This window comes from Lemur catta, chromosome 10 (genome assembly GCF_020740605.2).
Source record: "Lemur catta isolate mLemCat1 chromosome 10, mLemCat1.pri, whole genome shotgun sequence".
Lineage (NCBI taxonomy): Eukaryota > Metazoa > Chordata > Mammalia > Primates > Lemuridae > Lemur > Lemur catta.
Window position 1 is genome coordinate 35,798,316 of NC_059137.1, and position 12,258 is coordinate 35,810,573.

At 36.6% G+C, this 12,258-nt stretch overlaps 1 protein-coding gene across 9 annotated transcripts in view; it reads left to right on the plus strand.

Annotated features, from left to right (window-relative positions):
• Positions 1-12,258, plus strand: part of RNF38 (ring finger protein 38) — a 119,949-nt gene that overhangs the window by 76,750 nt on the left and 30,941 nt on the right. For all 9 annotated transcript variants that reach the window (XM_045562800.1, XM_045562805.1, XM_045562806.1 and 6 more), the window contains one exon: positions 10,696-10,889. In XM_045562800.1, the coding sequence (XP_045418756.1) occupies positions 10,783-10,889 (107 nt within the window). In that variant the 5' untranslated portion in view covers positions 10,696-10,782. The remainder of the gene's footprint in view (positions 1-10,695; positions 10,890-12,258) is intronic.

Sequence of the window (12,258 nt, forward strand, 5' to 3'; positions counted from 1 at the left end):
CTTGTTTTTTGATCTTTTGGTCTTAATCACTTGTCCTAATAGGCCAAATTCTGTAGGAAAGTAGAAGATTCTATAGAATATATGAAGTTATGTAGGGAAGGAAAAATGGAAGCATGTAAAATATTTTCTTAAAGCCATCACTACTTATTTGCTTGGCACTCAGAGTTTGATAGTAATGTATATTTCCGAGAGAGAAAATGGTTATTTGCCTTATGACTTTCAATACCTGTGGGTAAAATGTGATAATTCGTATTTCTGAGAGAAAAAATGGTTACTTGTCTTCTGTGACTTTTGCTACTGTGGGTAAAATGTGATTTTAAAATTTTAAAAAATATAAAATGAAAGCAAAGTAAGGTGTAAATGGATTAAACCATCTTTAGGTTATTAACAGGATTGCTGGGATCTGCCCACATAAATCATTGGCTACTGAACTTTCAATCGGTATTCCTAAAGAAACATGTTTTAGTAATGGACGTCAGTATCACTACTACCGCAAAAGAAGTTACAGAATTGCTTCTGGATGGTAGGATTGTGGTCCAACATGTATAAAACTGAGGTAATGAGACAGTTGATAATCAGGGCTGGGATTTTTAGATAAGAACAGCTAACTTGCTGTTTGTGTCGGAGTGACAGGTTGGGGCCAGGAATTAGTAATGAAAGAAAAATGCATGTGACACATTAAGTTGGAGATGTGAACTTTCTGGAGATAGCTGTCTAGGTGATCTAGGGCTCTTCAGTCTGGTATTCCTTTTTGGAATTTGTGCCAGGTTCTCTGCTTTGCATGTATTAAGTTTGTTTTTAACCTTCACGATAAACTAGTCATGAATGGTTTTTTAGATGAGGAAACAGGCTCAGAAAAGCTCACTGAGATGCCCAATTGCTTATCCAGTTATTGGCAGAGCAGGGACTCAAGTCCAACTTTAGATGTATCTTGTCTACTACATATACATGTAACAGGAAGAAAATGACTTGATACCCTTACTGTTGCCACCAGTAAACAGTTTTTTGACACTTTCTGTATTTTCCATACTCCCTTTGAGTCTTCAGACATTAACTGAACATTAACTTTAAACTCAAGTAGCTGCCAAATGCATTGGATTTAAACCCATGTTGTAAAAGTGAAACAATGAAGTTAGAGCTGATTGCACTTGGGTGTTACAGAAAGTTGAAAGATAGTATTGTTAAATTTGTGTTTATAGTCCTGATTTAATTTAAGCTTACTTTCCTCTAACTTTAGAACAAGGACCTCAGTGAATTTTGCTCCCAGGGCACAGTAGAGGTTTTTCCCAGTTACTGCCCTGCCACTGTTGTGCATGAAGCAAAGGTAGATGTTTCTCACAACCTCCTTGAGATACTGTTACCCTCAACTAATGCTGATACCAACATTGGGTGTAATTTGTTAGTTCCACTTACACTTCTCATCCTTAAAAACAGTTACCACATGAAAAGGAAAACCTACCCACCCTTCTCCTATCCTTACAAAGTTATTGTCTTAATGCTTTCTTATTCTTGGCTTTTACCCCAAGTACCTTGCCTCCTAACTCTTTCTACTTTTCCTTGCCTTTGGAATAATCCATTTTAAACAGATTTACCTACCTCTTCCATTTTGTTCTTAAAGCACCTTCTCTGCTTCCTTATCTTAGATAAAACTCTTCTGTTTTCTGAGGACATCACTTCCCCTGCAACCTTCTCTAGGGGTAAAGAAATTCCTCTCCCGTCCCCCCTCCCCACCCCATCAAGCACAGAGTTGGTGTATGGCAAATATGTATGGTGGTCATAGAGGAGAAAGTGTTGATATTTTCCTGGATCCTTATTATTGTTTCCAACCAATGCATATTTTATTTTTAAAAATTATAAATTATTTCACATATGCAAGTTATAAAGTATAAAGCAGACCATGTATAATAACAAAACACCATTCAGCTTAAAAAAAAAATCAACCACCACCAATACTTTTAAAGCTCTTATATGACTGTCTATATTATATCCACCTGCTGTCCCATACCTGTGCCTCAGGTAAACCTCTGTGTTCAGTATCCCTTTGCTCTTATGTATGGTTTTACCACATAAAATATCCCTCAATGCTATAGTGTTTAATTTTGGTTGTTTCTAAATTTAATATAAATGGTATCATACTTTGTGTACTTTTCTTCTTGAGATTGATCCATATTAATGCATGTGGCTGTGTAGTTGATTAATTTTACTGCTTTTAGTATTCCATTATATGACTATACTGTAGCTTATCCCCCTTTTTTTTATTGAGATTTGAGTTGCTTCCTGTTTTTTATTGTTACAACCAGTGCTGCCATGAATTTTCTTGTATATGTACCCTGGTGAACATTTGGTTGGTATTTTAATGTTTCTGTAAAAGTAATGGCTTTGAATATTTATTGCTCACAGAAGAGGTATAAATGTAGGCACATTTACATCTCTCTAAAAACCTATGTTTAAAATTAGAGTCCAAGGGCTGCCCACAATATTTTAAAAATTAAAAAATCAAAGTATAATTAACATGCAATAAAATTCACCCTTTCATTATACATACAGGTTTGTGAGTTTTGACAAATGCATATAGACTTGGAACCACCACCACAATCAAGACTAGAACAGTTACGTCACCCTCTAAACTCCCTCATGTCTCTTTGCTCTCAGCCCCTATCTTAAAGTTTTAAAATTAGCAATTTCTTTACTATCAGTAGATTCAATGATAGAAAGCTTTCATAAAGTAATTAAATACATTGTGGAGAGCTTCAGTTTCCTGTCTGGCACAACCATTGATTTCAGGGATGTTTGTGGTATCTTAATGACAGTTGTGTGGAACCTTTATTTTGTAAATTTGCTAGAGTTAATTAGGTGATTAAAATTTTGAAGATTTATACACAGAGAAATATCTAGGTTTCTGAAAGAGAAGACTAATTATTGTAAAAAATATCTATATTCCAGCAAATTTATAGACTGTATAAAAATTCCAACCAAAATATCAACAGAATTTTGTTTTTAAAACTTTACAGCATTATCTTTAAATTCATTAGGAAGATTATTGAAGAAAAGACAGGGAAAAAAACTTTCCCAAAAATTGTTGTGAGGGGAGAATATGCTATAACAGGTAGCAAATCATATTAGAAAGAAATAACTCTTTGTCAGTGACCTCCATGTTGGTAAATCTAGTGAATGTTTTTCAGCCCTCACCTTACATGACCTCTCAGTTGCATCCTTGAGATCCCCTTCCACTGGCTTCCATCACACTCCACACTCCTCTACTCATCAGCTACCCAATATTAAATGTTGGATTTCTCAGGATCCATTATTGAGCCCTCTTTTCATTATATAAACTTTTTTGGGACAATTTTGTCCATGCCTGCAGCCTCGTTAGCCTATAATCTATTTATATATCCAAAACTCCTCAATTTATATTCTTACCCTGTGAGCTTCAGCTGTCTATAGAACACTTCCAGGTGGTTATCTGAGAGGATCTCTTGATTTCAGGTTATTACTGTCTTTTCTGTTTTCACTGGCTTTATGCTTATACTTTAGAGTTTTCATTTTAACCATTTGTTTATGTTTACAGCTTAAAATTATTATAGTTATGGATACATGACGAATAAAATCGAGTACTCTGTTGGAACTAAATATAGTGATTGAAAACAGTACAATTGTAGCATTAAGTTAAATTAGTTTTTGTGGACCAGTGATATTTTGTTTAATTAAAAATTGGGGAAAAATCTAGAATATAACATCACTACCCTGTTACTCAAAAACTAGCCAAACTTCCCTACCTAGACTTAGGATGCAACTTCATTGCTCGTGTGTTCTAGTGGATTAGCAGTTATAGCCAGTGATGGTAACGTAAATATTTTCACACAGTGTTGGATCTTATTCTTTATGATGGGATTGCAATATATTATGCTACTAGAGTCCCTTTCCAAGCACTGACTGCATATAAAACTGTTGTTTTCCTTGGGCTTTCATGAAAAAAAAAAGAAAGCACAAACTTTGGATCATATCAAAAATCAAAATTCTTACTTTGTTTCTGCGTGTTTATGGTAACTTGAAAACACAACATTCAAAGCCTCTTTTCCCTCCTATATCTATAAGTAAAACAACGTTCTAGGAAGATGTATTTGTCTGGTTGAGAGAGAATTTTATTGTGAAATCGTTTAAGCTGAGGAATATCAGAGTTATACATCAAAAATGAAAGTTGTGTGTGAAGTAATACACTATGTACATTGTATAGTTCAAGAGCATATATTCAAAGACTTCAGCTTGTGGAGAATTAAATGAGGTAATGTTTAGAGATCATTTTATAAACTATATTGTGTGATCCAAACATAACATTATTAATTTTCTGCTTTCCCATGTTTATATCCATCCACTGTAAAACAAAAAAGGATCTTGTCTTGGTTATTAATAGCAGGTTGCCTATATATAGAGTATGTTAGTTTTGTAAGTGTTTTCACCTTTGTTTAAAATAGATGAAATCCAGTGAGTGTTTGCTCTCCTGAGGCCATTTGCATTTAACTGGGTTTTTTTTTTTTTTTCCTTAATTGTGGAATGAGAAACCACATTTTTGGTACAGATAGTTAAGGCAAGTAGAGAAAGTCTGGGAGTTTAAAGGAGAATTGAGGATTCTTAAATCATGATGTGCTTATTTGTAATTCTAAGGTGAATGGTAGTACTGAATGACGATTGAAGAGGGTCAGATTGTTGGGGGATTTCATTCCCTTACATTAGTTGCCTCCTTACTGCCTTGGGGAGGGAGGAAGTCCTTGGGACTCGCTAATGGCTCATAAAGTCAGAGGCACATTTTAGTCACTGGTATCCTAGAACTTGGAACTTTTTTCTGTTTGGGGGAAAGTTTGTCTGGTACAGCATCTCCTGTCACCCAAGACTTTTTCTGGTATATATACCTGAGATATATATTACATATAAAAATATTTTTTAGCATTTAATAACTTCTTTTTTTCCTTTTTTTTTTGAGACAGAGTCTCACTCTGTTGCCGAGGCTAGAGTGCCATGGCAGTGAGCCTAGCTCACAGCAACCTCAAACTCCTGGGCTCAGGCGATCCTCCTTCCTCAGCCTCCTGAGTAGCTGGGTCTATAGGCGTGTGCCACCACGCCTAGCTAATTTTTTTTCTGTTTTTAGTTGCCCGGCTAATTTCTTTCTTTCCTTTTTTTTTTTTTTTTTTTTTTTTTTTTAGTGGAGATGGGGTCTTGCTCTTGCTCAGGCTGGTGTCGAATTCCTGACCTCAAGCGATCCTCTCCCCTCAGCCTCCCAGAGTGCTAGGATTATAGGCATGAGCCACCACACCCAGCCACATTTAGTAACTTCTGATTTGCTTTTGTGAAGTCATGGAATACTTATGCCTGCCTACAGGGTTGATTTCACTTCTAATAATGACGGTTTGGTTATAAAAATGGTTTGGTGTTGACAGAGGTGTAATCCTAGACTTTATTAGATTTAATGCTAAGTATAAAATCTACCTTCTTTCCTTTTTCACTCCCTTTATTCCCTCCCTTACCTCCATTTACTTCCTGTCTTACCTCCCGTAATTCCTAAATCTGTACCAGTGTTCTGTACAGTAATTTCTGTATAATATTCTGTGCCAGTAGAAATAGTACTTGTTCCTGATTTAAACAAGATAAGTCAACATCTTTGGCTTTAGGTTATCAACATCTGGTACTTTGAAAAGTCAGTCCATTGGCACAGAATCAATAAGGAAAGGAGGGAAAGAACTTATCCCTTTGAGAATTAAAATTTTTCTTTTATGGTAATTTATTATTAGATATTTTTCCCAAGAGAGCCCTTTATCTCTTAGTTCATTGGATCTTAAAGTGTTCCTGGACCAACAGCATAAAGCATCACCAGGGATATTGATAGAAATGGTACTTCTTGAGCCCTAGTCCCAACTTTCTGAGTTAAAAACTGGGGAGGAGGGCCAGCAATCTGAGGTTTCTGAGACAAGCAAAAGTTTGAGGACCACTGGTGCAGGTAATGAGAGTATCCTTCCTGATTCACCTTTGTATTTACATCTATCAGGAGGTCCTAGTGGCCAGGTGCAGTGGCTCACCCCTGTAATCCTGGTACTCTGGGAGTCAGACCTCTGCTTGAGGTCAGTAGTTCGAGACCAGCTCTGAGCAAGAGCAAGACCCCATCTGTACTAAAAATAGAGAAGACTAACTGGGCATAGTGGTGCACACCTGTAGTCCCTGCTACTTGGGAGGCTGAGGCAGGAGGATTGCTTGAGCCCAGGAATTTGAGGTTGCTGTGACCTAGGCTAACACCACAGCACTCTAGCCCGGGTGACAGAATGAGTGAGACTGTCTCAAAAAAAAAAAAAGAGAGAGAGAGAGAGGTCCTAGTGGTAGCATAGTTCTGGATGAGTTTTCATATTAATTTCTAAGCTTCTAGGTGCACAGGCAGCATTGGTACTGAAAATTTGAACCCCAGACTTGGTATGAGGAGTGAACCTGGGTTTGAATTCTCAGAAGAGAAACTCCTCCTCCACTCAAAAGTCCAGACAGAGCAGACAGGTTTCTTTGTTGACTCTCTATGTCAGTTGGATGACTTTTCCTAATCTTCCTTTTTGTTGTAAGTATACTACTTTGGAAGTTTTGACTTCATGCAGGGATCACAATGATAAGTCCTTATGAATTTTGTCCCTCCTAAGAACGTCAAAAATACAAACCAAGTTTTCAGTTTTCTTTTCCTATTTCTGTGTCCCGTTTTTCCCTGAGTTCAGCAATGCATTTAAAAGTACATTTGTTGTACTTAAGCCATTATTTTTAGATATTTATTATTATTTTCACATTTAGTTCATGATTTTGTCTATAAAGTTACTTTATCAAAGTTTATATTACTTAAGTTCTATGCTGTAACTACAACAGTGATCTTTCATGTCTTGTCCTAGGTTAATTTTAATTATTGAAAACCCAATTAAACACTTTGCATTGTGTTAGGAATATCCGTATATTCATTGCAGACAAAGAGCATGTTTGGCCATGGAGAAGGAAGTGTAATCATCTGAGACCTCTACCGCATTCTACTCAAAGAAAAGAATGCATTAGATGACAAGGTCAGATTGATTTGCATTCCTCTTTGATTTTCCTGGACTGATTACCTTTTATATTTTTTTTTTACCACAGAAGACCCATGTGCTTAAATTTTATTAATAACTTCCAGCTTCTCAGTCATATGTTTTGTTATTTTAATTTTATTTATATCCCCCGCCCCGAGACAGGGTCTCCCTCTGTCACCCAGGCTGGAGTGCAGTGACCTAATCATAGCTCACGGTAACCTTGAAGTCCTTGGGCTCAAGTGATCCTCCTGCCTTAGCCTTCTGAGTAGCTACAATTATAGGTGCATGCCGCCATGCCCAGCTAGCTAATAAAAAAAAAAAATAGAGATAAGGTCTTACCATGTTGCCCAGGCTAGTCTTGAACTCCTGGCCTCAAGTGATCCTCCGCCTAGGCCTCCCACAGTGCAGGGATTACAGTTTTGAGCCGCCATACCCTGCCCTCAGCCTTATGTTTTGAATCTACTTCATTTCGGGCTTTTTTCTCAGAGCCCTCTGACTTGTTCTAATTTGGAATGATTGCTTTTCAAACTTGCTACATTCCTGGGATTTCATTTCATCACACTTCTGGGTTGGTTCTACTGCTTATTGGTGATAAGGCGGGGAGTGTGTGTGTGTGTGTGTGTGTGTGTGTGTGTGTCTTGCACACGTGTTTAAATATCTTTCAGTGACAGAAGGAGTGAGAAGTTAAAATCAAGTAAAATTGTCTGATATGTAAGAAGTAACTTTGAGTCTTTATACATCTGGCACAGGTCTTTGTTTTTGCCCTCCCGTCAGTTAATAGTTTGATCAGAGTATTAAATTCTAGGTTCAATATTATCTTCATTCAGCGAACTTTTAGCATCCTTATTTTCCTATGGGAAGTGTGATGCTAAACCAATTCTTGTTTCTTTGTAGGTTACTGCCCCTTCCCTTTTCTGAAAACTGTGAGGTTTTCTTTGGAGTTCCTTAGAGTACTAAAATTGACTGATGTGATGAGACCACGTTGCATATAGTAAACTACTTTTTAATGTCTTCCTGTCTTTAGGTATCCATCGTGGTTTCCAATTACTTTGAGTATAAAAAGTAAGACTTATTGCCAGACAGCTAATGAATACCTCACTTACCTTCACATCCTATTCTTTGTCTCCTCTTTTTCGCCATTGTGAACCCATCACAGCACAAAGAAAAGAGATGGGGAACTTTTCTCAGCCATCTATCCTTACCTCTACTCTTAAAAGCAATTTGTTTGTTGTAAACTAAGTACAGCTGTTAACTTACAATTTGAACATCACTGAAAATATCAATGAGGCCTTTTGACTGAATCCAAATTTTACAGAACAAATCCATTTATTAAAAAGGGAACATCAGAGAAAAATGAAGCTTTTCTTGCTTCCTCTGGTGCTTTAAAAAGAACAATCTTGATATTAGAAGGAAGGCTGCAGGTTCCCCACCCCTGGAAGCACTTTCTCAGGTCGTTTGACTTTTATCATGTGGATCTGCAGCATTTTCCATTTTAGGCCTTGAATTTCTAGGATTCAAAGTTCCCTGTCTTAGCTTGCATTAGGCTTTACAATGTATAATAGGCAGTGTAGGATATGTATAAAAGCTAATGACCACAATTGTTGCTAGTATTTTGTTCTTTAAAAAGTCAATGTTAATCAAATCTGTTTTCCCAGCTGTGGAGATAGCCTATTTCTGGTGCTTATGTGTCAGTGTTGATTCTGCCTTTTTTTTTTTTTTAATCAAAATGTCCAAATTTCAGTGGTTATTTACGATTTTTTAAGTTTTAGGAATAGTTGGCCCTCCATATTGGAAAGTTCTGCATCTGCAGATTCAACCAACAAGGGATCGAAAATATCTGAAAACAATAAAATAAAAAGTAATACAAATTTTTAAAATACAGTATGACAACTATTTACATAGCATTTGCATTGTATTAGATATTTTAAGTAATATATGGGAGGATATGCATGGATTTATGCAAACACTACACCTTATTTATTTATTTATTTATTTTATTTATTTATTTATTTATTTATTTATTTATTTATTTAAGACCTTGTCTTGCTCTGTTGCCCAGGCTAGAGTACAGTGGCTGGATCGTAGCTCACTGCAACCTCAAACTCCTGGGCTCAAGTGATCCTCCTGCCTCAGCCTCCCGAGTAGCTAGGACTAGAGGTGCATGCCACCGTGCCTGCCTAATTTTTAAAATTTTTTTGTAGAGACCAGGTCTTGTGTTGCTCAGGTTGTTCTCAAACTCCTGGGCTCAAGTGAGCCTTCTGCCTCAGTCTCCCAAGGAGCTGGGATTACAGGCATGAGCCACTGTGCTCAGCCTAACACTACACCATTTTATATAAGAAACTTGAGCATCTTCAGATTTTGGTATCCTGGGAGTCTGGTGTCCTGGAGCCAATCCTCCTGCCCCTAATACCAAGTGACAACTTTACCATTAAATCTGGGGAAATAATATGATTTACGTGGTGGTAGGGAGAGTGACAACAGCAATGCTTTCATATTTTGTATTTTAACTACAATATTTCTTAAATATATTATAGAAGGAAAATGACAGTTTTTGGAATATCTCTGCTAAATAATTTGGAATGATCAAATATAACCATTTAGTAATTTGCCTTTTTCCTGTCTGTTTAAATAAAACAATCAGTTCTGTTTTGTAGGCTTATGTCTTTAAAATCTAACAGAATTATGTAGCCCCATATATTCTTTTGCTAATGTTTTAAGGTGATTTTTGTGTTAACAGCAGGTACTAATTGTTTTCCAACCAAAAGAACTCTAATGCCCAAGTAATTAACTTGCAAGAATAGATTGGAGATAGGAGAGGTTCTGTTAGAATTAGAATACACACAGCCTTATCAAGTTTTCAGCTAATTTGTAATTTTCAGTCTCAAGAAGACTCATTTGGGAAATTGAGTTGGGTGGGGAATCCTGAAAAGTTAATGATGCAATTAAGTGATCCATATCAATTTTATAGACAGCCCATGCTGGGACCCTTGAAAACTTGACAAGTTACTCTCCAGAGTGTTGTGGTATTCTAGTTAAGAACTGATGATTTATATTAGCTGATTATGACTTTATCTGTTTGATATAACTCTTACCTTAACCATGTAACCTTCATTAGAGAAAATAAATGTAATGGCCTAAACCACAAAAATAAGGAGGGGAAGGAGCATGATTTAGAATCAAGTTGAGGGCCTACTGAAATTATATCCCTCCTAAACTGAGCTCCCAGCTGAGAATTGACACCTAAAAGAGTATAACTGGTAACTGACCAGGAGAGCATAGTGGAATTTATCAGGTTGATTGGGATTTTAAAGAAAAGGTCAAGTACTATACAAAAGTTCATTGCACTGTTGGATGCCCTGTATGTTGTTACCTTGTGTTTTCTGATGAGTTTTTTTCAAAAAAGTTCATTTGTCATTTAATATTATTTACTAATGCATCTCCCTTCTTATCCTACCCCATCATTTTTTAAAGGTTTTTAATTTGGTTTGATAGCAAATATATACATTTTTTTGCCTCCTTTACATTTTTAAGTTAAATATATTTAAACACCTTTGCATATACAGTAATGTGAAATCCTTTAAAGGTCTTATTCAGTTGATCCATTCTGTTGCATTGGCAGAGTGAAGATAGTCCAAGTCCCAAGAGACAGCGCCTCTCTCATTCAGTCTTTGATTATACATCAGCATCACCAGCTCCCTCACCACCAATGCGACCATGGGAGATGACATCAAATAGGCAGCCCCCTTCAGTTCGACCAAGCCAACATCACTTCTCAGGGGAACGATGCAACACACCTGCACGCAACAGAAGAAGGTTAGTTGATTACAATTTATTTCTTAAATTTCCTTCCATTACTAAGTTTGTGAATATTTTTTTAATATCAGAAAGCATTTTTTCTAGGCATTTCATAAACACATCAACATATGTACACATTCACACATAAAAAACCAACATTGTAAGTGACTGCCCTAGGTCATAATAGTTCATTTAGCTTATAATTGACAGGTGAAGAAATTGAAAGAGGCTAAAGTGATTTACCTGAAGTCAATCCATGCCATTATATATGAATTCAGCTGCCTCACGCTTTAAGAGTTTGTGTGCCAGCCTAAAATCCTGATTACTGAAAAATACTTTCTGTAGTTCATAAAATGGAAATCTTAGATGTAAATTACTCTTCATTCCTCTTCCTTCTATATCCTCTAAGGCAATTAGGAGCTTAATTATGTTTCTTATAAAACTGTGGAACCTGTGGTATGAAAAGAATGACTGAAGTTTAGTTCAACTTTTAGGCCTCTCTTCTCCGGAACTTGGCCCTTGCCTTTTCTTCACAGGGGAATGCATTTGTTCAGCGTTTCTTTCTCTTTAGTTGTTGCCTGAGGTCATATTTCTTATTTCAGGGAAATAGTGTATCCTTAGGATGAGATACCTGTTTGTGTGTTCCGAATGTTGATAATCTAAGGAATAGTAGTGAATCTTGAGTTAGGAATGTGTTATGGACTGAATGTGTGTCTCCTCCCTCCCCAATTAATATGTGGAAGCCATAACCCTTAGTGTGGTTGTTTTTGGCAACATGACCTCTAAGGAATTAACTAAGGTTAAAACGAGGTCATAAGGGTGGGACCCTTATCCATAGGAATTAGTGTCCTTATAAGAAGAGGGGTCATTGGTAAACTCACTGTCTACCATGTGAGGGTGCAGTAAGAAGGTGATCATCTCTGAGCTGGGAAGAGATCCCTTTTCCAGAAGCCAACCATGCTGGTACCTTGATCTCAGACCTCTAGCTTACAGAACTTTGACAAAATAAGTTTCTGTTTAAGCCACCCAGTTTGTGGTGCTTTGCTATGGCAGACTAATGCAGAAGGGATCTTAAAACCATCATTCTGTGTTCCAAATGAGACAACACAAACCTGTGTCTGAGCTATTTTCTGTTGAGACACTAAGACTTTTACATTCCCCAGTACCTTATTAACCAATTATATGGGAATGTTTAAGTAAAATGTCAGGTAAATTATGTTGTAGCTGTTAGATATAATAAGCATGAGGAAATAAGGTTGTTTCAAAGTTATGGCCCAAGTACCTACTGTAGTCTTTTTCTGTTTCTTGGTGAATTGTGTCATACATTCAGAAGAACATGTAAAAAAATATATACAATTAAAAGGATAACAAACACACGTACCCAACA